This window comes from Gymnogyps californianus, chromosome 5, assembly GCF_018139145.2.
Source record: "Gymnogyps californianus isolate 813 chromosome 5, ASM1813914v2, whole genome shotgun sequence".
Classification (NCBI taxonomy): domain Eukaryota; kingdom Metazoa; phylum Chordata; class Aves; order Accipitriformes; family Cathartidae; genus Gymnogyps; species Gymnogyps californianus.
The window spans coordinates 32,532,785-32,559,734 of NC_059475.1; the positions used below are offsets into that span (position 1 = coordinate 32,532,785).

A 26,950-nucleotide genomic window follows, 5' to 3' on the forward strand; every position below is an offset into this window, starting at 1 on the left:
ATCAAAGAAGTGTGGCTTCTGAGCACCAGGGAAGATAGCCTCTTTTATTCCTCAAGAGCCTTACCAGTGGTGGAATAGCAGTAAAGTCAGTGGGTCTTATAACCCCTTTTGATAAGATATGAAGCTGATGTTCATCATAATTAGGAAATGAATTGAGAGGCACTGATTTGATTCACCTTAAAAATTGTTGATGTTGGAACTTTACCTGAGGACAGCAGTGACAGAAGGTTTTATTCTTTTATCATGTCTTTCCTCCCTCTTCTTGAAAGGGGAATGATTTCTTTCTGATTTGTATGTGTAATTTATCTTAAGTACCAGAAAAGGTCAAAAACCATCTGTATTTTGTAGCAGTTTCCTAGCCTGGAGTTATTTATCTGTCTTGCAGCTGCTACCTACTCTTTTTTTAAAAAAAAAAAAAAGAAGGCAGGTAGGAGAAGGCTGAGTCTGTGTTAGTAGGACCTGCTTGTATCTTTAAGAGTGTGGTCAGCGAATCTGCAGTAGCCCCTGGGACAAACCTGGCTCAGAAACACCTGAGTAGTCTGGTACAAATTCCCCTCGAGTCAATGAAAGGAGAATTTGGCCACATGACTGAGGGATGGTGAAGCACAGTTAAACATCCCTATTTGCTTCCTAAATTATCACAACTTTCTCTTATACCCAGAGAAATCTATTAAAAAAGACTAGAACCAACTCTGAACTTAGTGTGCATGGTTCACATCCACATGTGATCATTCTTCAGAAGGCTCTTTAAGGTCATTTGGATTTGAGGGATTAAAAGTCCTTCAGGAAAACAGATTGGTATCTCATTATCCAGCTTCCTTTTGTACCCACTGATCCTTTTCACCTCTTTATTTCTTTAAATATTAAAGGATCTGTTTCCTTATTGCTCAACATTTCTTGATCCAAAGGATTGAATCCAGGGGACAGTGCTCAGAGATGCCATCTGGATAAATGGCTAAAATTTGAACTAATTATTAGAGCTGAACTAGGATTTTCCGAGTAAACCAAGTCATTAAAAGCAGAGCCTTTTAGAGGGATCTGACAGTTTTATTAAAACTTTTTCTAGGGCGTTTTGTGAGTTCAAACAGAACTAGCTGGCGAGACATACTCATTCTCAAGTTACTGAGAGCTTCCTGGATAGAGGGAAGCTTGCTGGGGTGTGGGAGAGCAAGTTGGACTAAAGATTTATTTACCTTTTTCTCCTACATTTCAGCAAAAATTCTCCTGAATATCAGCCACAAGATGTTCTGGAGCAGGGAGTCCCTCAGCCTCTCCTGTGGGAACTGTCCTACTTTAATTATTTACATACACAGAGAGATAACACATTTCAGCAGGAGAAGAGAGAGGCCTGAATCAGAATTTGTGTGCTTGTGGTTTTAGAAGCTCATTTTGAAGTTGTAGGATTTGCAGAAATTTCCAGAGAGAAAAAAATATTTTGGGGAACTGGGGGTCCTGCTCTTGAGCTGAAGGGGCCTTGGAAAATAGGCCTGGGGGTTAATGAAGTGAGCTTGGCCCAGTGTTTATTGACACAGGTGGGGAAGAGAGTCTTCTAAGCATCTGAGGTGGCTTAGGTCAGCCTTGGAAAATTCTTTAGCATCCTAGATGAGACTGGCTCCTACAGGGCAGGGATTATGGACCCTGTCCCAGTCAAATGCTTTGCAGCCAGAGTCTTAGAGCTGCAGCACTGCAATGCTCAACCTGGGAGGTAAACAGCTCCCAGTCTCCCAAAGTCAGCAGGACTCTGAAACCAGCCTAAAAGGATGGTCTCCAATAGGAAATACTTTGAAGATTAACAGACAGAGTTTGCACAGTGAATCCTGCAACCTGATGGTTACAGAGAACTGAAGTAGGCATCTAGCATACCCATTATTTATGCTGACACCATGGTGATACTATTAAACCTGCATGCCAGATTGGATGGAAATGCTTGGTGAAGCCACACAATCTGAATTTCCTTTGGAAGCAGGGGATGACCTTGCTGCAATCAGGCTTGCTTGCATGTGGATAACATCTAGGCTGGATGCTAGGGCTTCTTTCCCCTTTTCTTTGTATTATTGGCAAAGATCTGTCCTATTGATAGTAGCAGAGAGGCTTTGTCATTATGTATCAGTGTGATAGCAGGAAATATGCATCTCTTGTAACTGAAGTGCAGCGTAAGATATCTCTGTGATTGACTTTAGAGCTATGTCTGATGTGTACTTCCCTGATGGTATGGCTGTCTTGGTTGTCCTTTGTCGATGTGGTTGGAGCTTTGGTAGAACGGAGGGATCTTACTTTACTGGTAAAGGGCGTGGAGCTGTGCTGAAGTGACAGGAGATGGTAGCCAGTGCATATTCTTTTCTCTCTGGCTATTCACCTGTCCTTTTTCAGCCAAGGCAAAGCTGACAGCATATAACAAACTTACATCAGAATCCTGCTTTCCTTAGAGGAGCTTCACTTTCAGTAAATTCTCTGAAAAAGGCAGGTTTGCTGAATCAAGGACCAAATAAGGGCAGTTTTCAAATCATCAGTGAATAATTCAAGCCTAAAGCTTTTCAGGTCCATCCCCAGGTGCATGTGAGTTCTCATCATAATGTTATTAAAAACTAGGAAGCCCTCCTTAGCCTGAAAGCTATCAGAGAGAAAGGATTAAACACCAGAGAAGGGAGCTTCAGGTGGTATCTGAGTCACAGTCAAAAGCAGCAGAAGCTTTTATAAACCAGTCTTCAGCAGATCCTAGGTAGACAAGTAATACCCATGTTTTCCTTAGTCAACAATTGCTTTTCACTTGCCTCTGTTGTAGAGGAGATAGGTGTTTTGTTGCGATAGGTGTTGTGCGATTCTGTTAATGGCAGGGGACACAATGCTCCCAACAGACAGAAAGGAGAGAAGGAAATGAACAAACAAACCAAAAAACAACCACAGGGCATAAAAGAACGTTAGGAAAGCTTTATTTCCTGGCACCTGAGCCAGTCCTCACTGAAGCTGATGGAAAGACTTGCTTCATTGCAGCAGCCTTTGAATGTTGTTAGCTCTATGGGGAACGGGCTGTGTTTGTTTTCTGGTTTTTAGCTGCCATATGCATTTAGAAGCAGCTTATTAATAAAGACGTCCTGCACCAATAAATTATCCTCATGGTTTCAGATGGTTGTCATTTTTTCTCTTGTTTCTGCCTGTAAGTATGCACAATTTTGACTGCATGCTGTTAATAAAGTGCTATATTGCATTCCAGATGTGGCTTCTCTGCCATGGCAAAATGAGATTTCTAGGTGTAGTTTGTGTATTAGTTAAAATTTATGAAGTACCTGGGAAGTCCTTGGAATAAAGGCTGCTGTAAAAATATAAACGTCTTTTTCCATCATTAAGCTTTCTAGCCTTGCTATCCTGAATGAGTCTTATAGCCCAACAAAAACGATTAGTGGAATAACTCTTATATGGATCTTTCAGCTCTCTCAGTCCATCCTATCTACCTACGTGTGCAGGTGAATAGTATGAGGTGGCAAGTAATTTGCAACAGAAATCCGCCCCACCCCCACCCCAGGCAAGTTTTTAGCACATCATTTCAATTTTTTGAAAATGGTCTGATTTTGCCACATGTGCCTCTGCAGTTATTTCAAGTTTTCCCTTTAAAGTGATCCATCTAGCAAAAAAGATTAAATGTGAAGATATTTTAAGAGTGAATTTGAAAAAAAACCCAAACATCTTAAGCTCTTTGGGGCTGGTGTCAATGTGGGTGTTTTGCACCATCTATTTTATTTTATCTGCTTTTTGCATCTGTCTTCCCAAACCAAAAGCCCCGTGTCCTTTCCTGTTATAAATAAGCATAATACCTTGGAGCTAAGTTAGTTTGTACTGTCTGGGGAATTCATCTCTAGTCGCACCATCATGGAGCCTTTGAGCCTTTGTGTGTGCAAATGCCTGTGAAAAGATGCCTTCTTTCCATGAATGAAAATGGCAAGGTGTCCTGGTTTTGGCTGGGATAGAGTTAATTTTCTTCTTAGTAGCTGGTATAGTGCTGTGCTTTGGATTTAGTGTAAGAATAATGTTGATAACACGCTGATGTTTTAGTTGTTGCTAAGTAGCGCTTATCTTAAGTCAAGGATTTTTCAGTTTCCCGTGCTCTGCCAGCAAGCAGGTGTGCAAGGAGCTGGGAGGGAGCATAGCCGGGGCAGCTGACCCAAACCAGCCAAAGGAATATTCCATACCATAGAACGTCATGCCCAGTATATAAACAGCGGGGAGTGGGCCAGGAGGTGTGGATTGCTGCTGGGGCATCGGTCAGCAGGTGGTGAGCAACTGCATTGTGCATCACTTGTCTTTTCTTGGGTGTTGGTTTTTTTTTTTTGTTATATTCCTTTTCATTACAATTATTATTATAATATTATTATTATTCTTAGTAGTGTATTTTATTTTACTTTAGTTATTAAACTGTTCTTATCTCAACTCACGAGTTTTACTTTTTTTCCCAATCCTCCTCCCCATCCCACTGGGAGCGGGGAGGGGGAAGCGGCTGCATGGTGTTTAGTTGCTGGCTGGGGTTAAGCCATGAGACAGGGAAAAACCCTGTCCTTTTTACCAGCTACCTGTTGATAAATGAAAAGTGTCAGGAGTGTAAATGAACTGTCTAAGCATGTTGATAGGCTTTAGAAACTGGAACCTTTTGCTTAGGAGTCCTGCCAACACTGCCAGACAGAAGGTCTCTCCCTGTTCCTATGAGTTCCTGTATTCTCTCTTCTCATTGTATCTCCATCCACAGTAACCTGCTGCTCACTAATGTTAGGAAACAAGGTTTGAGACTGAAATACAGGATTTTCTTGGTTAGCTATTCAGGAAAAAATAGATGCTTTTGATGTCCATCCCTCTATGCATATGGGTTGGCTTGGTCACGTTCAGCATGTCCGTAACACTGGAAAGGACGACCCTATTAGGCAACAGCTGCTCTCAGCCACTGGTCTCGAAACAGCACCTGCTAAGACAAGGCAGTTCCTCTTCACACCATCATGATAATATGAATGAATTGCAGTTGCTCATTCATTTGGTGGGACAGTCATTATTTTAAATGTCACTAACAAGCCCAGACTTAATTATACTTAGTATTCCCAAAATGGTCATCTGTTATGAGACCACTTGCTGCCTACCTTGTCATCCTGCAGCTGCTGGCTGTACGTGTAAGTGCTGGTTACAAGGAACTTCATGCTCAAAGAGGATATTGCCACACTCTAGTGTTGGTACATAACTAATCAGTGATACCACTCAGAATTCAGTTCTGAATGTGGTTCATCAAGACATCACATTTGCAGCCACCATGTCTCTCCACTGGTGGCCTGGCCAGTGAAGCCAAAATAGTACTGTGAGTGCTGAGGTGCTATAAGCCAGCTGTCTCGTTTGACCCAGACCTATCTACTCCATCGTCTCTGTTCTTGGCACCTCTCTGTATGCAGACTCCTGCATAGAGGCAGCTCTGTCCTTCTGCCACAGGACCACAGAGGTGACTGACACGTTCCCACTAGCATCACAAGGAGAGCAAGACCGTGGGTATTAGTCCCTCCTTTCAATGCTTTCGCTTTTCCTCACTCCTGGCTGGTCTCAGGGATGCAGATGCTGCTTCTGCTTTATATGGGAGAAACACCTGCAGTCCTGGAGAGGACCTGTCGGAGTGGCAGTGCCCTGCCTGCTGTGGAACAAAAAGGGATTGCATAGGAGAATTGGGGCATTTTAGACAGTTGCTTAAATTCATTTAAAAGGTTTTTCCCTTCCTGCCTTTGACTCAGGATGCTACCTCCCAGAATGCAGCCTCATTACTGAGCTCATTCAGCCTCATTTACAGTTTCTCAGCTGTACCCTTTCTGCTGCAAGATGCAGGCCATTCCTGGCTCTGCTGAGTGTGTGCTGCATGCAGCTTCACGGCCCAGTGAAGTCATCCCCCTCATCTATTCTGTTGATCCCCACAGACTAGTTATATTCCCTAGAGTAGAAACTGTCGTTTTTACACAGTAACTATACAACAAATCTGTTTCAAACAATTGATCCTAGCATGCCAGCTCCACCAAGGTGAGACTGTGCTTTCAGGTGTGTTGCAAAGGCTGTATGTCCATTCTCTTTCAGGAATGTTATTTCCAGCATATACACCATGTGCAGCAGCTGATCAGGAGTGCAGAGCTAGAGGTATGTTCCTCGCTGACGCACTCAGAGTCCCCTATCTCTGCCAACACCGGGCAGTTATACTACCAGTTTAATTTTTGCAAGGTGGTAAAAAAGATGTCCCTGTGCATTGGGTTAATGGTTTATTCCAGATGGGTCCAAGTACTAATTTCATCGCATTGCCATGCTTCTCTTTCTACACATGGTTTTTGGCTCCCCTAGCACAGCCTGCAAGCTTTGCCTGGGCAGATGTGCTGGTTTGTATCTAATGGCCTTATTCTGAAATTCTGATAAGCATCATCTATGCTATATTGTCTAGGACTCGTAGGTGCCAACTCATGCAAACACTGGAAAGATTCCCCTTGGGCTCTAAAGGCTTTGGTCTTAAAGTGCTCTGGGGTGTGTGTTAGACTCCTCAGGCACCAATAAAAGCCCTTTGCATTCTCGAAGACACACCAAGGGGAATACTGTACAGTAGCTCAAATGGATACATGCCCCGTGTGGACACCAGCTCATTTTTAGCACGGCTGCTAAGTGGAAGTGGCAGCGGGTGGTTCAGCAGATGTTCAGTGCTGAACTCTCCGAGCCTCAGTTTGAAGACAAGAATTGAAGTAATTAGCATGTATTGTTTGAGGAATGTAATGTTGCCTCTGCTCATCTTGATTTTCATGGATTGGAGCACTACACGGTGCCTTTGGGAAGGCTCACTTAAAAAAAATTCCTAAGTGCCTTGAGTTATACTTCTGTGCATGGCCTAAATTGCCCCAATTGGGTCATTTAGAACAGTGCCGTACCTACTGCATTCAAGAGCTTGCTCTTAGGATCTACAACTAATCAGCCCTTCACTTTATCTTGAAAGGGGCTCAGCCTGTTAGACTATTTATCTCAGATAGTGCCTAGCATATGCCCATAGACCCAAAGCCCTCACAAAATGCAGCACATTGATAGTGTCCTCTAGAAGGCAGAAGACTCAGCTTCTTCCATTGTGGCGTTCCATTTAAACCCGTGTTTCCCAGCTGCTAGGCTGTTCCCCTGCCCAGAGTAACGCTTTGCAGGGAGCTTTAAGGCCTTGCTGAGCAACAAAGCTTAGTTCTTAGGGCACTTAGGGGAGGGAAGAGTGATGGGGTGCAGTCCTTACTCCCAGGGCAGTTGTACAAACTGGTTAAAATGTACAATTTTAACCAGTGACTGTTTAGTGCAAAATGACACAACTTAAGATGCTCAAAGGATCTTTCTGTATCCCAAATTAGTTGTTTCTAGACGAGTTGAAATCCTGGTCTGGATTTAAGAGCTGCCCAGAAATAGCACCCAAACTGTCATGTCCCATTTCTCCCTCACGTTTGGCTTCAGTCACGGATGTCTGAACTGCTGTTTCCACTTGACTCTGCAGATGCCAGCTGGGTCATTCGCGGCTCTTCGGCAGCATCCCCAGGAGAAGCTGCAGCTACAGGAGACTTGGCTCTCTGTCATGAGGTGCCGCTCAGTGGAAGCTGCAAGCACATGCAGCCTCTGCCGAAGTTTCTGCCTGAAACAGGGACAGGTCTCTCGGTGGGCAATCACAAGCTGCGCTCGCTAGCCAAAATGCTGGATTTGTCTGTGGCAGGGACTGGCTGCCTCTGTGGGGTGAGAATTCAGGGAACCTTCAGGGACCTGACAGTGACAGAAAGATGAGGAAGAGCTGTGCTCGGCAATGATAGCTGGACACTACTCACAGGAGGTTTGCAAAGCTTTAGCGAAGCCCTACATGGGCTGAGGTGTTCCAGGTTTTGCTGCTAGTAGTCCAGCCTCTCATGTACTCCGCAGGGTTTCCCATCCCAAACACTCTTCTGCCTCAGAGAAGCTATAACTAAACACTGAGCTACCTGTCAGACTTATATCTTGCATGGGCTTAGCCCTTCTGTGACTCTGTTCATTTCTTTAAAGTTCCTTCTCCACTCAGCTTAAGAGGCTCAGCTGCTTTCTTGTCAAGTGTCAAGCTCAGGCTCCACTACAGGTATGCTAAGTTTCTTGAAGGGATGGTAGCAGGACAATCTGATATGATGGTCAGGACCAGTGATTTATAATCCATAACAGTTTATCTGCTAAGTCTGACAGGACAAGTACATGACCTATCACAGAGAAGTTTACCCCCTTCAAAAGAGGAAACCCCACTTGTTTGGCAAACAAGAAGAAAACCCCTAAAATCCAAAACTCTAAAAACCTCTAAAAAAAGAGTTCTGCTGGTGGAAACAATGGATGGTAACAGGCTTCTGTGAGTTTATTCTTCCAGTGTAAGGTTTTCAGTTGAGAATTGCCCTGAAAAGCTGCAGTAGGTAGATTTTTCTGTGTCTTCATATGCAATTGAAAAACACCCATTTCATCTTGCTTGTGCTGTTTTATTTAAACTCAGTTGGCTTAATCCCATTGCAGTCAGGTTTATTTGATGTTTCTCCATTAGCTAAGTACTGCTGGATGCTCCAGCACAATATGCTTTATGGCAAGGAGTGAAAAACATAGGAGCAGGCTGGAGTGTTAGTGGCATTCCCTGCCGTTGCCCTTTTGCTCCTGTTGAGCATTGTGTTTTGCTGTGGAATAGTAACGAGGCTTCACCGACAAGAGGCAAGGACAAGCATGACTGAGGAAAGGGAAACCACTTTGACTTCATCATTATCCTTAAGCTCCACAAACTGCCCTTTGCTGATTGATGGCCTGATGCCCACACATCTCCGTTCTTTTTCTGGCTCTTCCTTGCCTCACTGATTCATTCTGGGTGAAGAAGCTCCCATAAACAAATGGCAAACATCTCAGCACTGCTTCCACATTGGGAAGTGCTATTTCAGTTGCTAGGGGATCTGCTTAGAAAAGAAAGCCAAATCTTAAAAACAGTATTTCCATTTCAGGCAGTCTTACCTTGTGCTGTTCTGTTGTTTCAGCTAGTTTTCCGAAGAATCATACCCTGGTTCTGTTTTCCTATTAATATCTGGGGGAGAAGTCTTTATTAAGACTTATGATTGCTTGAGAACTAAACTCACATGCATGCACACATCACAAGGAGCCTAAACTGAGTCACTTTCTACACTGGCAATATGTTGCCTAAGTTCCTGGAGAGGAAGAAAGAGAAATGCTACAAAATCTGGAGGCAATTGTGCTGCATTTTTTGGCTTTGGCTCAAGATCAATGTTCAAGTAGAACATATTGAATACAATTTTAAAAATTCAGCAGGATTCTTGTGAAAATGGACAGATATATCTGGTGAGAAAATCAAATGGATCAGCAAATTTTCTATGAATGAGTCTTAAATGCAGGTGGAGAGGTCATCTGCTTATAGGCTGAGGCAATAGCTCTAGCAATGGAAACCAGGGATCTGGATGGAGATAAAGAATTGCTAATAAAGTAATTGTCCCCAGATTAAAAATTTAAAAAATATAGATTCATATAGCTGTATCTGAGATTAAGTAGAACGCAGCACTGGGAAGAGCTGAAATAAAAGTCCTTGGGGTGTATTAGGTAAAGAACAGTCTATGCTTGCAAGTAATTTTAGCAGCTAAATGGCTCTGCTCATTCTCTGATACCTTATGATAATGTCTTCAATTTCACACATTGATTTTTAAACAATGCATGTCAAAATAAAGTGAGTTCCGAAGCCAAATTAGCAGTCACAGGTTTGCCGCCTTTTCCACACCTCATTGGAAACTCCACGCTGTTGGAGCAAGCTAATTCCCTTATCCTCAAGGTGACTGTTGGAGTGGGGCTTAGATCGTTCTGCCCAGGCCATATGCATGAAGGACCAGCTGGTCATCAGCCATAACAACTATAATGTGGCATGGCCCATCCTCTAGCAACTGCTCCAGTCGTGCTCCCTGAAAATCTCTTGAAACCTCTAAGCACTGCATTTCCATTGTCAATAACAGACATCTCACCAAATAATCTCCTTAGTGGATTACAGACAGACACCCTCTTAGTTTTTGCAGTAATTAGTATTAAATTAAGTGTAGTTTTAGATGGGAAGAGGGTGGGAGGAAGATCAAAGGAATTTAGTATTGGCAGAAGCTGCAGTATGGACAACCCTGGAGCCACTAATCCATGTAAATTGTGGGACAAGGTCTGTGGGGTGGAGTTTCCTCCCTACCTCTCTTGCTCCATGGCAGACAGTGCTGGGAGGGAAGGAGAATTCTGGTATTATGACTACTGTACCTGCCACAGACTTCAGGCTCTAGTATACTGGTGTAGGGCCACACAGGCAATATATTTACTAAAGACAGGCTCTTGAGGCACCCTGGCTGATCAGTTCCATGTGCCTCTTCTGTGGCTGTCAAGGGAAATGGTAAAATGTAAAGGGAAACTTTCCTTATGTGGCCTAAGCCAGATACAGCTACTAAAATTTGGCACCTGTATGTATGTGTGGTCAAATGCTACAGAAGAAAGGAGCTGCTGTATGCAGCAGTTGTTTCATTGTGCTGAATATGAGATGACCTTGGAAAACAGTATCTGTGCTAGCAGAGTGTAACCCAAATCAGTGCCAGGAGCATCTATGATGAAACACAGTCCTAGTGAGAAGCTAGTATTTTTCTGTTTGTTGCTCGCTTTCCCACATTTAGGAAATACCATATGAGGAGAAACTAAAGGGTGATGTTTTAGGATAGGAAAAGGAACCCCAGATACTGTAACTTGACTGACCCAATGTGTCAGCCTGAGGAAGGAAAGTGAGCAGCAAGAACAGCTTCTCAGGCATCTCCATCCACCTAGTCAGGCTCAGCTTTTGGGCTCCTCAAGGTCTGGCCAGCAACAGCCTAAATATTTTTCCAAAATTTTTGAGCTACTTGGAAAATGACTGTCATTGACTTGGTTGAGAAGCACCAGCAGGCCTGTCCTTTTACCCATGGACTGCCTGGAGAACAGGGCTGCCAAAGCCGTTGAGGGCCATGAACTGTCTTCCCCTGTCTCTGCTATGATGCTGACAAGGGCTATGGCTGGCAGGGCTCTCTGTGCATGTCGAGCAGTTGTGTAGTCATTTGCATTTATAGCTGTTTCTGACTGCAGAATATGCTCCCTACATTTCAAACTGCTCTCTTCTGAGCAACAGGGAATTCACCCTGCTGAGGTGGTGGTGTGGATGGGGATGACATTGCCACCACACACGTGTTTTGGTACTATTAACCATGCTCCTTTTCGGTTTGCTCCACAGATACTATGTGGGAAAGAGATCCCCCGCTGGGTGAACCGCCTGGCCTACTTCAGCTCGTGCATCCCCTTCCTCCAGAGCTGCCTCCCCAAGGAATGGCTGACCCCAGCAGCCCTGCAGAGCCACATCAGCCTCGGCCTCCACAAGGAGGAGCAGGGGGACACAACGGATGAGGAGTCCCCCTCCACCTCCGCAGCCCCCTCAGCCTCAGGCACATCGCGAACCTGTAGACATACCCGGGTCTAAACTGTGCCCAGTATGCCCCTCAAATAACATCCCCCTCTCTCTTGTGCTATTTCTTTCTCACACCCTTTCACACACTTCGGTTTCTCTCTTCTCTTCTTCAATGGACAACACAGGGGAGGGAAGACCCTTTCTACTAAGGAGGGTGAAGCTTCAGTCCCTTTTCCAAGGGCTGCTACTACAGTTGCTCAGCAAAATGACTGTGAACCCCAACGCTGAACTGAGAAGTGTGGCGACTAAACTGGATTCTCCTCCCAGGGCCCTCGTGCTCCTTGATCCATGGAGAACTGCTGGCTCTCTCGGGCACGAGAGCATGCGTACAGGCAGGGGGGCACCATACTGTGATGTTCCTTCTCTGGAACTGTTTTATCTTTTTATCTCTTCCCCCACCCATGTGAGCCCAGCAGCCTCCTCTCTATTTTGGCTGGGTTTGCCATTCCCCTATGACAAATCTCCTGCCCACACCCAGTGAAGGAAGCAGAGCCAGAACTCAACCTTCTCATCTCTTAGACCAGCAACAAGCTCCACTCAGCCCCATCCCTTTTGTAATTATCAGGTTTCTAACTCATGTGAAGGACAAATGAAAGGTGCTGCTGTTCTACAAACACCAGTTTTCAGTACTCAAATTTAAGAGCTCGAATGACTGTCGTGCTCTTGAAGAGAATAACAAAGAACCTAGAAAATGAATGTGTTACCGTGGCTTTTCTTTGGGATCAAAAAGAGGATGGGGCTAGTGCTTAGAGGCAGCTACTGAGTAGGTGCAGAGATGACTGTTGACCATATTGGTGCTTTTTGGCACAGACCCCCCTCAGTTCCCCTAACTCTAGGCAGCACTCCTGGTTTCCTTTTTTCCCCCCAGATTCCCTGGGGAATCTCTCTCCTAGCTGATGTTTGCTGGCTATCTTTGGGGGGATGGCCCTCCTGAGCACAAGGAGGAGGAGAGAGAATCTGTTGGGAAGGTCATATTTCCTTCAGCTTTTCCTCCTGCACTCACAGACCTAAAACGTGGCTCCAGAGCCACCCTTCCCCAGCCTATTTTCAAACCAACCCAAGAAGGTAAAAAATAAGTGGTGAACCCAAAGAATGTCAACCTGTTTCCTTTTCCTCCCTTTTTGGAGGTGGAGGGGGAAACTTAGGGCCACATCTGGAAAGCATGGATGACCCTTCCAATGCATGGGCCACCATGGTGCCTTCCATTGTGTGCACTATTTCAGTCGCATGAAAAATGGGCACAGCTGGCTCACTGGCCTCTCCAGGCTGGCTCTTGACAAGAATCTGGTCCTTGCGTGTATTTATGCTCATTCTGACAGCTGACGAGAAAGCAGAGGAGGAGGAAAGGACAAGTACACCAACTCTTCCACTCAATTACCTCACTAGGAGTTCTAGTCAGAAGATATAGGAGAGAATCAAAGGGGAAATCCAGGCCCCCTCTCTCCCTTGCAACTCCTCTTGGCTACACAAAGGAGGATGAAAAAGGAACAGGCACAGTGTTGAGAGAGGTTGCCATTTTAGAAATGCTGTTCTCAACAGCTACTACCAAGTCAGGACTTCCACCCTCCACCCAGAAAGAACTACAAGCCCTTAAGATGGGTGGTTGTTTCCTTTTATTGGTCGCAATAGCATGCTAAGTCCAACCAGCTGTTTCTTTAGCTCAGGTATACAGAAGTGTGTGCTTTCAGGGCTGAAGGTCTTGGCTATGATGTACATCATGTCTGCACAGACAGCACTTAATGGTTTGTTACATGTGCATGCTCTTAGTGAAACAGGAGGCTTTGGAGAGACCTATTGGATGGAAATATAACTCACAGGATGGCCTCATTCCACTGCCTCCTGAAGTCATGCATGTTTGGGCAACAAAACCTCTACAACATGCCTCTCATTTTCATCCTCTGAACAAATTGCTGCAAGTTCTGTACTGAACTAACGTCATGTTCCTTATTAACCTTGGCTACTCACAGGCAATACTGCATTGTGAGCAATTCTGCAGCTCCTGGTATCCAGTCCAGAACCAATCTTGATTACCCTGGCTTGTCCAGGGATGTTTAATGAGGTGTCCATCCTGTTCTCCATCCCGCTGCCCAGAAACCACGTTACACAATGTACTGTTGCACTCTCTATTCCCCTGCAGTCATGGTCATTGCAGCCTAAACCAGCAGTGCAAGCTTCATTTGTCTGAAGTTCCCAGGGTGCCTGCCAATAGCCAGCAGCACATTATGTGCAGTGAATTTTAAAATCTCTTTTTAGGTCCTTCTCTGGAGTAAAGTGAGAAGAGGCTTTCCCAGAGCTTTTGTCTAGGCCAGGGAAACTGCAGTCAGAAACACCGAGTTCCTGATGTGACAAAAGCTGGCCAGCCATCACCCTCATGGTTCCGCTCTGCACCTGAAGTCCAGATAATGCATACATCTAGAACAGAACTAGGGCTCCAGAGGCACATTTCACATGGAAAACCCTCTCACAGTATTTCACAAAGTAAAAAATGCTTAACTGGCTGTATGGTAACCTGGACAAGAAAGCTACATTCAGCCTCCTTGGGGACATGAATATGGCCTTGAAGTATTGGGAACAACACTTGGGGCGAGCTGTCAATGTCATAAAAACCAGATGTTTGTTTATCTACTTTTATGTTTGTCCGTCTGTTTATGACAGTAGGGGTCACATCAAGGAGGCATCAAACCTCTGTTGTAAATCAAAACCAGAATATATTCCAATCTTCAAAAGCATTTCTCCCCATCCCTCTCTGTTCAAGGTGACCAACCAACAATGACAAGAACAAAGGGACACTGTGGAAATAAAATATATATTGATGATAGCTTTACCTCTGTAATTTAACAGCATTTTAGATTATTAAACATGAAGACATTTTAAAAGTCTAATTTACTGTTCATCTCTGGCACAGCATGTTTGTTTTAGGCACTTTTCTTATCCTTCCAATTATTACAAAATTATTGCTGTTATTATATAGAATATTTGTATTTAGTTACACATTTGCTTTCTCTTGCTGTTTTAGAGCATAACACCATGGGAAAATTCTAGATACCAACAATTATCAATGAAAACAAAAGAGCAGCTTATGAATCTTAACAAGCACCCCGTGGCACTGGCACAAACTCTTAACCCTTCTTCTTACCGCCAGGACTTTTGGTGCCCTTTAAAAGTTGGAATGAGAGGGCACCAACTCTGCACATGGGCATCAGCAGCTGCAGGTTATGTCTCTAGCAGAGAGATAATAGTACTCAGGTGGGACTGTAAGACTGAAGGTGATGTTAGCCTAATGCTGGAATATTAGAGTTACAATACAAACTGTTTCTAGGGAAAATTAGGGTGAGACGAAAGAGGTAAGTAATAACCTCTCTTCTCAGCATGTCTTTATCTACAATAGCAACTCTCTTAATTTCAGGAGACTATTCTTACTGATTTTTTTTTGTCAGCTGGCTTCCTCTTCCCAAGTCTGTGATTTGAGGCCTATATCTCTCAAACTCTTACGAAGTTCTAAAAGGGACAGTTGTGCTTTCAAAGGCCCTGGGTGAGCCGGTCCCCCAGCACTGAGCCTGTGCTCTGTGATGAGTTCATCCCAGGCTCAGCACAGCACAGGGATGGACACAGACCTGTTCTCTTGCTCTCATTGCTCCCAGCTGAGAGTTCGCATTTCTGGAATTCAGACCCATGTGGCCTTCGTGTTATTGAGGTACTCAAGAAGCAGTCATTTCCTGCTATGTTATTTATTTATTCTTCAGTTCTGTTTATTTGTCTCTAGGCTGGAGAGGCTCTCAGAACAAGTTAGTGGCCACTGGATTGTAATAATGTTAGCTTATCTTCTTATTACATGTGTTCGATTTTCTTCTCATTTTAGTTTGTATATATGTGGTGGCTTATTGACATGTTCAGAAAACTTAAGTAAAGTACCTCCACCAGTTCCTTGATGTGATTAATGGAGACCAAAGGAATTAATCATCAGTGTTTCATTTTCCAAATCGTTTTAAATCACTCTGACTTGAAGCAGCAGGTGCCCTGTTCCACTTTGCCCCTGCTGTGCTCGCCATTAGGCAACGATTTGGGTTGTGGAAAGCCTGTGTAGTGACTCAGGAAGTATATAAAAGAGGAACTTTGATTATGCTAGCTGCACTCTACCATTGCCACAAGCTACCAGAACATGGCAGAGCCTTTGGCTGCAGTAATCTGTGAAAACATCACAGCCTGTGCCTGGAGAATATGTGCTCTTATCTCCAACACGTCAGCGCTCCACCGTTGTGCATGTGGCTGTAGCTGAGAGGTGTTTGAGTGGATGGCAGGGCACATTAAATTACTACCAGCAATGAATGAATAATGGCTCTAAATCTCAAAGTAAGATGTCCGTCAGTGCTGTTGTACCCAGCTTTGTTTTGAAAAGGCTGTAAAAGTTTCTGGGGGTCCAATGTGATTGGGATAAGGGACAACAAGTCAGGAAAACAGACAGTATGATCATGGCAATCTTCTTTCCTTAGGAAACCAGGCTACAGAATGGAAGACGTGGATAGTGGCCAGATCTTGATGACTGCTTTTATCAATGAGCTTTGATGGAAAGTTCAAAATTACAGAAAGCGGCCCTCAGTAAACATGTGTGTGTTCACCTACAAAAGCTGGTGGGGACTGCATGTGCAGCTTAACAGTGTTAAGCTGGCTTGTCTCTTGTTACAAGTAAAGATTCAGCTGGCTATGTTCTGGTCATCCACTGGGTGAACACTAACACAGCCTTCAGCTCTCACCAGAGATAGCAGAGGCTGCATATGTTTCTCTCCAGCGGTGCCTTCCATGCTTACTGATCCTGAATGGCAATGTTTCCTGCTATTCCAGCCCTGCTCTCCCTCCCACCCTGCCAAGGTATCCCAGGTGTAAGCTGCAGAAGCTCTTAGCCTCTCCCTGCCACCTGCTTTCCTGAAATGTCCCTGACCTCAGTTCTGCAGGCTGGCTTTTCTGATGCGTGTGGGGAGGTGAAATCCCTAGCTCTGTTGAGATTCAGCGAACTAGTCAGTCATTTGAACTAGTCATCATTTGATTGTGATTTTGCAGAGTGGCAGATTTTTGCCTTTGAGGCCTGCTTTACCCAAGCCAAGTCCTTTTACCAAATACCCCACAGAAGCACAAAAGGAGATTTAGAACACAGAAAAATGTCAGGAATCTGAGTCAAGTCCTCTCATTTGAAAGTCTTTGTAGATGTTCAACACAAAACAGATAGGTGTGCTCAAAGGCTAGTAACTCTACATATGTGAAATACATCTCTGTTGCTGGAAGTTCTTACAAAGTAGGTATATGCACTGCTAAATCTTCTCTAGCCTCCAGACTGCAGTACCTAGAGCTCCTCAAGCAAGAAAAGGCAATCCTCGCCTTGCTGACAGGTGGAAGAGCACTCTCTTCACTGCTGGGAACGCTGTGGCAGTTATCGATGCTCGCATGGATTCTTCTCCATTACGCACAGCATGAGCCTTCATTTCTTACCAAGCTATTCGCTGCAGGCTTTTCCTCTGTCTACTGGAATGGACTTGTCTGGGGAAACATGTTCTTTCTCTTGCCTTTGAGGTTCTTGAAGGGAACTTCTCCTGAGGGGCTTCCTGTGGCAAATCGCCTGGCCACATGGTAGCACTTAGCTCCTCATCAGCCTCCGAGTTATCTTGAGGGTCATCTTCTCTGTAGTCTTTTGTCGTTTTCTCATTTCTGTGACTTCAGAGGTGACCTTACTGAAGGTGAACTCCTCTTCCCCATACACATCCAAAGGGAATTTTATCTTAGTAGGATAATTCAGGGTCAGGCCTGGGTTACTGCAGTTTTGTGGATGGTGCTTTCATCTCACCATTAGGGACTACGCTGTAGTGACTAGCTTTGAATTTTCAGTCCTGGCATATGGACAGACTGAACTGCCACTCATGGATGTAATTACCTTAATATAATAGCACAGTATACTCATACAATGTTTTGTGATATTAGTGAATGGGCATTCACAGGTACCAAAAGTAATCAACAGTAAGAATGAGAGCATAACGTGTAGCAGCCCTAATCCAAAACTGAGAATGCCACTGTGCTAGGTGTGGTACAAACACCTAACAAAAATAGCATGTTTGCATAAAAAAATTTCCAGGAGGAATAATGCATGGGGAGATTTCATTCCACATGCCGTAGGTGGTGGACAAAAAAAAACGGGCAGAAGGCCCCCTCAAAGGGGCTTCAGGACAGCCCAGGTTTGGCAGCCACGGAGCCAGATCATTTATGCCTCAATTCCCCTCTCAGGACACACGTGCTGTTAATGGCACCCCCGGCCTTAAATCCTAGCTGCGTACTTGTGCAGGTGGCAGCATGGCTCCAGCCCCATCCTTTCCTTCCCATAGATACCGTGGAAGCTACATAAGATCTAAGCAACTGAGCCACGGCTGGCGTAGGACACGGGGACGTGCTCCCCAACAAACGTTTCTGCTCAGGAAAGCCAGCGGGGTGGATGAAACCATTCACAGCCCAGTCCGGTACCAGCATACCGGTTGTGTACGTTCAACAAATGTCCATTAATTCAACAAGCTTTTGCGATACGTGTGTGTGTGTGTGTGTGTGTATAACATAGAAGTACCCTGCGGCTCTGTAACTGGTAACTCGGCCGCAGCAGCCATGTCAGGCAAAGCGCCCGGCTCGCGCAGAGAGCCTGACCGCACCATTTCGCGTGGATTATTTCAACAAGTGATCAGCTATGATGTCTGGAGAAACGCGGGTAGGCGCTGGCTGAGCCCGGCCGCGCAGCCCAGGCGCTGGCGGGCTGGATGCCGAGGCCCGCCATGCCCACGCCAGCTCCTCCTGCCACACACCCCGCGGGCGCACAGCAGGGAGCGCCGGACGCAGACGCCACAGCGGAACCCAGTTTCCCCGGGCGCGTTTGCCGCGGCGGAGGGGGCCTCTGTGGCGGCCGGACCCGCGCCCCGCCGGAAGCGCTGAGGCCGGGCCGGAGGCGGGAGGGCGCCGCCCGGTGCCTATGGGGAGGGAGGGGGATGGAGAGGCTCCGGAAGGTGTGGAGGGGCCGCACGATGACCTTCGGGGTCCCTCTGTTGGTGAGCACCGCGGGGGAGGGGGGGGAACCGGCACCGGGGAGGAGGCGCGGCCTGGGGGGCGGGCCGGTGCGGCGCCAGGCCCCACCCCGGCGGCACCCCGCGGGGGCGAGCTCGCTGCGGGGATGCCACGGTCCCGCCGCTGCCTGAGGGACGGGACGGGACGGGACGGGACGGGTCTGGCCCCCTGAGGGCACGGCCCAGGCCGTGTGCGCCTGCGGAGTCCTTCTGCCGTGCGCTCGGGGGGGCGCAGGGAGGCGGCGTGGGGCCGGCACACGGCGGGGAGGTCTCCGTTGGTGTCAGTGGGGCGGATGAATTTATGCTGGCGGGGAGGAGGAGGAGGGGGATTTGCGTTAGCTGGTGGACGGTGCTTCTGTCTCCCACGCTTGTCAGGACCTGTAGGGGACTGGTGGGTGCCCGGAGAGGAGGTGAAGGGAGGGCGTGAGCCGTGTGCCCCGCTCTGCCCGCAGGTTCAGTGGTGGCCTTTGGAGGTCAGGGAGAGGGTTCTGAAGCATACTCTTAAAGGTATTATTAACTAAAAGGTGAGGAAAATGCATCTGGGTGTTTTTTCTTTAAAACACTGCTTATGTGTTTGTCTAACCTCTAGCTTTTCAACGGATTTTAAACTGCAACGGCAGTGTTGGTCTGATAATTTGTACATCTAAATAAATGGAAAGAATTTGAGTTAAATGAGTTGACAGGTTATAGTTACAGTTGTGCACAAAGTGATAGGTGAGGCATAACTATTTAGAATAGTGGCAGTTAGAAAAGATCAATGAAGTCAAAGGAATAAAACAAAATTACAAGACGGACAGCATAATAGACCGCACTTGCCCATCCTAAGTACCTGTATGCATTAGAGGAAAAATTAAACAACTCGGATGCACTTATGGATAAAAACTCAGGAAGGAAGACAAAAGCAGCAGCCAGGACAGTGTGGTTTCTGTTTATGCAATTCATGTCTCATTTTCTGTATATACAATTGGTTTAGAAAACATAAGCAAGTTTCAAGGTGGATAAAGAGTGGGGCAAAGGATAATTCCAACATTTTTATAATACTACGAGAGAAATCAGTGTCATCCTCCTCAAATATTCAGCAGCATGCCTCAGAAAAATGGAGTCATCTGAAGAAGGACAGTGACACTTGTTAGAGTTAAAAAAGTTTAAGGCCATTTATTTTAAAGTGATATTATGGAGGTTCTAGAGTAAGGACTTTAAGTGGAAATATTCATGCAATTGAATACACTGAAGTATCTTTTCTCAAAATATTGATGAAGACATTTGTAAGATATGAAAACAGATTTTAAAAAAACCAAACAAACCAACAAACTAGTGTGATAATACCACAACTGTATGAATCATTTGCATCAGCAACTCCACTCCTTGATATTGCAGACACCCTCTTCGTGTAACACCTTGCATAAAGTGATCAAGCATAGTGTTACAGCTGTTTAGATATCCTGCTGCATGCATGTATGCCTAAAAGGCTGCCCAGAACTTTGCTGCTTTCATGCTTAGACTGAATTTATTTTGCTTTCTCATTTTTCATGTCATTTTTTGAGTACTCTGACGCTATTCTTTAGTAACACCTTTCTTAGATGTTTAAGGTTGGATATAATTTTATGTCACAGTCCTATTGTTTATGTAATTATTTGAGATTTGCTGCTTCTCTTTCAACATGAGGGGAACCCGGGCAGTTTAGTAATCTCCAGCTCAATTTTAACTCCATAAAAGGTTTAGGGAAAATACTACCTGATTAAATTATAGATACTTAGAGGTGGTGACCTGGTAGAGAAAAAAGTCACCATTGCTTTTCAATAATAAATATATCAGATTTGATATTTGATAGGCTAACTGGTATAGTAGGTGAGGAGATGCAACTGATACAGAAGGTCTTAACTTTGATAAAGCTTTCTACATTACCTTCCCTATGAGAATTGCACTTCAGAGAAAGCATGGCAAAGAGAACGCTTCTTATCATTTGTGTTCTCAAAGGTTTGAAAAAATATTATAAAGTGTAGTTATCAGGTGCCTTCCAAATTGAAAGGTATCTTAGGTGGGGTGGGTCCTGCAGAAATAATGTGGGCTGTAATATTGTGCAAAAAACAGAAACGTCATTACAAGACACAGAAACTTGTCAAAGTAAAACATGGAACAGGACTCTTCCAGTCTACTCAAAGTCCTCAGCTGGAGTAATTTTTCAGCTTTGTAGTGCCATTGTAGAGATGATGAAGACAAACTGTAAACTCTAGAGGAGAGCAACATAAAAGATACACCAGACATTCCACCTTTAAGGAACGCTTGAAGGAATTGACTTAGTTTATTTTAGAAAAGTCTGAGAAGTTCTGTACATCATATTGAGAGTGGTGATTGCTTTTCATAGCTTGGGAAAGAAATACCAAAATAAATGAAATTTAGATCAGATGTTAGGAAAATATTACTCTCTGTTAGGAAAGAGCACTCGTGATACATACTTAGGGTTTTTAAGGAGAGGTTGAACAACTATCTGGCAGCAGTGGTGTAGATTTTCTCAGTTCTGCTTCAGTGCTGGAGCTAGGACTTCAGCTTCCCAGGCCAAGGTAGACCTGTGGTTGTCCTTTTGGCCATCCTAGTGTTTTTGCATGATTTGCCATACGTCATAGAAGAAATTTTTGAGACTGGTTTCTTTGACTTTGTACTGCCTAATTTCATTCAATTTCTGTTACTGCAGAGCTCTTTCCTCCAGACACAATATTATATAGAGAAATAGTCTATTATATTTCTTTCCAGAGTTTCATGTCTCCCTGCCTTGAAATTTGTCTCCCTGCCTTGAAATTATTCTCCCCTGTGAATACTTCAGAATGTTTCTGTGTTACTGCCCAAGGGCTTCCCAAGGAGTAAGAAAAAGGAAAATTCATGCAATTCTTGTCAGTTCCCCAGCTGTCTATTGAACTCTGAAGGCATCTCTGAAGTTGAACAGAATTGTGCTAAAAGATCAATTACAGCAAAAAAGACACTGAATCTATGCACAGAATCAGAAGGACCATGCCTTTTGTGACCTTTAAATTCTGCTGAATTTGTTGATAATACTGAAAGCAAAGGTTCTGTTAGATTCTTGCATCCTGTACATCATTTTTTTCACTAGACAGGTACAGGACTTTATTCTTCAGTACTGCTGGACTTTTCATCACTACCATACTTGCTTTTTTATGGAAAAAAAATAAAATCAAAGGGGTTTCATATCTTCCCTTCTTGCATTGCATATTTGAATGAAAAATCCCTGTGCCACTTTTTCTAAAGGCTCCAAGGTTAAAGAGATCATAATTCAAAGACAGATGAGTTTCATTATACACATGCATGCACAAATATATATTAAAAATATTTCTTACTTTTTAGTGTAAATTATCTTGATCCTTTTTTCCTTGTTCTTTTGGGCTTGAGGCTGTTAGAATATTTCAGTGCAGAAGGAATTTTCTTGGTTGATCTTTACACCTCAAACTGACAACAGCTTTCAGAGTAAGATGTGTAAATCACAGTTTTCAGTCATGCTTTCTCAGAAGATAAGAGTGTTTCTTTGTGAGCACTGACAAGACTGTAGGGGGTAGGAGTTAAACCTGAAGGAAGCCTTGGTCTGTGAATGTTTCCTTTAACTCTGTAAACTTCACAGATAAGACATCTCTGCATGGCATAAAACAGTAGGCATGCAGGAGAGAGTGATGTAACCTGGCATGGAATATCTTAACAGCTTGAGTGCTACAGGGTGAGTAGTCCTAAAGCATTGGTAAGGATGGTGACATGTGTATAGGTGTTGGGATGAACTCCAGCGTCCTTACAGATGTGTCTGTAAAATTTACTGTTATGATGGAGGGCTGTGCCACCTCTGTGGTGACTTAAACATCTTTGTCAGCTATACTGACATCTCCGTTTCTTATCATGATAATGGGAACTCTTTCCATATCACATGAAGCTTAACTTACAAGTCTTCAGGATACTTGATTCTGTTACAGAAGAAAAGCTTCAGTCACTGCTGCTTTATATTCCACAATCAACTCTACCTGACCAAAAGGGATGTGTCTATCAATGTCCTATTGCTGCTGTGATGCTTCTGTAAGATCTTTAGAGACCAAGGCTCTTTGGTATTACAGCTAATGGATCCAGTGTCATACCTTTCCTATGAGACACTGAACATGTAAGGTTACTTCTGTAGTGCAGTTAGAGTGTTTGAAGGTTGCTGGAAGTTATTTTTTCAGACAAGTATAAATGGTGATTCTAGATCATCAAGGAAACATGTTTGGATTTCAAAATTGCAAAGCAGTAACAGTTTTAAAACACATGTTGAAAAAACATTATTTCATATGCTCACACTACTTTCCAAAACTTGTGTTTGTGGTTCTGTCTCTGTCCGATTCTCGACAACGATCTTTCATACTCTCTAAGTTGCAAAATGAATGTATAGATGCAGTTCCAGTTCTGCTGTCAACATGTTACAAGGGAAAAATTAAATTCTGAGGATCTGAAGTGGCATCTTAGCAGGCAGAAAATATAGTCTGTGGCTCATTTGGTGATTTTTATTGCACACCTAAAATAAGTATATTGCACTATATATGTAGTGCTTCAAGTTTCAAATTTGCAGCATGTTGCATCAATCTTCATATCTGTCACTGTAGATTTTGACTTCTTTTCATTTTCTGTTTTTTTGGTTTTTTTTCCCCTGATCACGCAATGACTGTACTTTACAAGTACTTTGTCTCTCCTTCTGGATCTTGTCTCTGGTGTTTTATGTGCTGTGCCTAGTGTTGCCAAAAGAGAAGATGAGGGTAGCTTGGAACAGTGAAAGATTTTTCTGTAAATAAACATGTTTCTAAAATCTATTTCCATCAGTGTTTATGCATACAGACTGTACTACAATGCCATCTACATTGCTGCCTTCAACAGTGCAAGTTTACTTTGATAAACACTTCGTCAAGAGACGCCAAGAACGCATGTCATGTACAGGACAAGAAAAAAGGTCAGATTAGAGGGAGTCCCTAACAATGCCGCAGCAATGTGGTCAGTGCTTCCATGCACTGTTAGAGAAGGTCAGTGGCATCTCAGGCCCTTGTTAATCAACCAGTTGTCTCTCAACCTTTTTGACAAACAAAACAAAACACTTTTCCCAGACATCAGGACATGAAATTACATGTCTGTGGATTAGTGTTGTTCACTGGTGAAGTCAGGGTCATCTGGAAGCCATGACTGATGCTCAGAAATGTTTTGCAAATATTGTGAAATGGTATTTTATTGTGCTGTGAGTCATGAAAGTGAAAGTTTTACAGGGTTAATGAGTAGGGAAACTATGTTTTTATCATTTAGATGTATTTAAAATAAGTTTCCAAAGATTTATTTAAATACAACATTCCTAATTAATTTCATAAAAAGCTAGTGAATTCTGAGTCCTGGGGTATGCTCAATACAAGGCACACTTTTTCCCATGGATTCTGGAGGATCTGCCCATAAAAGATGATATGAACGCTGAGAAATATGGAAAATTCTCAGGAGTAATCACGTTTCTGAGATCTATTGTTGCCATCAGTGTCTATGTGTAGAAACTGTTATTACATTATCTTCTGGTATCGTTTGAAAAAGGATTACTACAATCAGCATTTTTCACTTTTAGATATGTCAGTGTTATTGTTAACATCATTCACATTATCGCCTTGAACAATTCATAATATTGAATTGCAGGACTTTAATATCTATTACTTCATGTAACTTTACAATAAAATTTGACATATGCAGAACTGTTGATTTAAATGTTAATATGCTTTTGAGACAAATAAAAGTCAACATTTACCCATGAGAAGAGAATTCTGACTTCTAATATTTGTAGATAAATTGTGATTGCCTGTAAAAGTCACAAGTATTACACTTGTAGCCTAGAAAAGCAATAAATACAAAACTGTTTTTAGAATTTTAAAATGGTTGCTCCTAATCAGCGAATCACAGAGTGTTGCTTTTATGCTTCAATGACTTGTATTATAAATATTGGGTCTCTAAGCTTATGATGAGATATGTCTTCGACTTCTGCTGCGCTTCTGCTTTGTACCTCCTGTTCATCTGTGTGTGTTTGAATCCACAGCAGAGCGTGGAGCTGTTCCAGACAAAACCACCCCCTGGAACTGTTTGTGCCAGAGTGGAAGCCAGTGTGTTCAAGCTGAATGGGCTTCTGTGGACTCCAGTTTGTGCAGTCTGAATTAGCTGACTTCTGTCTTTCAGTTGACTGTCAGGCCTTAAAATTTCTGAGCTCATCTTTTGAATCAATGCCTTAAACTTTTCTTTTGATTATTAAGCTTTGAATACCGTTTTCCAGATAAATGTTAGACAAACAAATAGGCACTCTTTAGTATTCCAGATTTTCCCTCTGTATCATTTTAAAACGTAAAGAGTGTATGTGCATTGTTTAATGCTGTTAGAATGGTCTAATCTGGCACTCAGGGGAACTGAGGTTCTGAGGTTGGTCCTCAGAACAGGAACATAAGTACAGACTTGCCTGTTTTCACTTCGTGTGTTTAGTCCTGTTCTAAGTCTCTACCTTCTTCAAGGGGTGGTGAAGGTAATATGTAAGATTAATATTTACTCTGTAGTACATTTCATCTTCATCCGCTGTCCAGTGTTCTCAACAGGGAAGTATTACTTGACTAGTAGTGGTTTCTTTTTATGTTCTGTAATGCAGGTTTTAGTTTATTGCTGTTTTGAGCTGGGCCTAACACATCACAAGAATGCCAGGTTGCCATAAGATGTAAACAGTTTCTCATTGCAGTGTACCTGGGCTAGATTTGAACCTATGAGTAATAGGAATGATAATTTTAATACGGAATCGAAATTTTGGCTTTTAGAAGCTTATGAAGAAAGAGAAGGTGGTGTTCAGAAACTGCAGCTTGACCACCACGGCAGACTTGGTTTTCAAACAGCTGCAGCTGCTGAGTGAAATTCCCTTGTCATCTGAGCAGCCCAAGCAATGTGTGTAATGCAAAATGACAATGCTGTGGCTGAAAATGCCCTTTTTCGCTAATGCTCATGCTGAGGAACATATGGGTTTCTGTCTCTTCTGCATTGTTCGTAGATTGGTTTCTATTAAATCCATTTTCTGTGCTTTCCAACCTGTTATGAAATGGACGTTTTAATAAACAAAGGTTTTGTTTTCTTCCTCAGACATAGAATAGTAGCATTGAAAGGATACGGACAGTTTTTGTTGTGCTTTGGCCTGTAGCCATTCATATTTGCAATCTTCAAAATCACTGCTTTGAACATGCTATGTTGAGCCAATTAGCCCAATACCTTGGGTCAAGTTTAATATTCTGCACGCAGTTCTACTTGCTGTGAAAACTACACTCTTCTGCTTTATCAGTCCGTTACGATTGGCTCCAGTTTATACCAGCTGCTGTCCCGGGTTGCCAGCATGATATCCATGCGGTCATCTACGGGCATATTTCACTCATTTTTGAATGTAATGCAGTTCAGTCTTTCTGCAATTTGTGAATTCTAGTATATGTATTAAGTCAGTGCATTCTTTTACTTTGTTGTGCTTTTGAATGAAAAAACTACTAAGGGATGTATAGTTTTGGTTTTTGTTTTCCCCCAAAGGAGGCCGCTGATCTGAACTAAAAATTATTTCCATTTGTTGCGGACAAGAAGAAAAGGTAGACCCTCTTCTGCTCCCATCGAGGGTGGGGAGAGGATTTAGTAAGTTTCTGAGAAGACTTTGCACTGTTTTGCTCTCTTCTAAGCTGTTTCAGCATTAGAGCCAAGTGCTGGAACGGCTGTGGGAAATAAACTCTTGAGAGTTAGAGCTGGCAGAGGGGGGCGCTTCAGGTTAAGATGACTTGCCTGGGTCTTTTCTGGGACTGGCAGTTTGCCCTGCTACTTTATTTAGGGAACAAAAAAGAGTCTTCACTCTTCTGGGCTGTCAAATTGCCATCTTTCACCAGTCTTGCACTGCACATACGACGGTTTTGTAAAAAGGAAACCCCCAAACCCTTTTTACTGTGATCACTGCAAACTAAAATAAAATCATTCACATGACTGTTCTAGTTTTGAAGCTCCTGATGAATAGCTGGAGGGTTTTGCAGCAGCAGTCTTGAAGAAGAGGTTAGAAAATTATCATGTTCCTTCTCCGGTGATATGTATCATAACATTTTCCACCACTGCATAATCTGTGTTGCCAGCACTAAATATTGTGTTTTGGTTAATTTAGGGATTTATGACAAATGTAATTTTGTAATCTGGCTTTCACAATTGGTACTATCGCAGGAATGGCTTTCTCTAACAACAAGGACGCCTGTAATGGGACAAATTGCTGGTGCTGCCAGAGAAATAGTTTCTTGTTATTTTGTTAACCCAAGGAACTGAA

General features: G+C 43.5%; 2 protein-coding genes across 2 annotated transcripts in view; both read left to right on the plus strand.

The window, feature by feature from the left end:
• Positions 1–11,527, plus strand: part of LOC127016523 (deubiquitinase DESI2-like) — a 55,712-nt gene extending 44,185 nt beyond the window's left edge. Inside the window, exon 5 of the mRNA XM_050897065.1 lies at positions 11,285–11,527. Within this exon, the coding sequence (XP_050753022.1) occupies positions 11,285–11,527 (243 nt within the window). The remainder of the gene's footprint in view (positions 1–11,284) is intronic.
• Positions 11,528–18,525: 6,998 nt separating this feature from the next.
• The window catches only part of LOC127017222 (cytochrome c oxidase assembly protein COX16 homolog, mitochondrial), a 51,717-nt gene continuing 43,292 nt past the window's right edge, over positions 18,526–26,950 (plus strand). The window contains exon 1 of the mRNA XM_050898196.1: positions 18,526–18,585. Coding sequence (XP_050754153.1) covers positions 18,526–18,585 — 60 coding nt within the window. The remainder of the gene's footprint in view (positions 18,586–26,950) is intronic.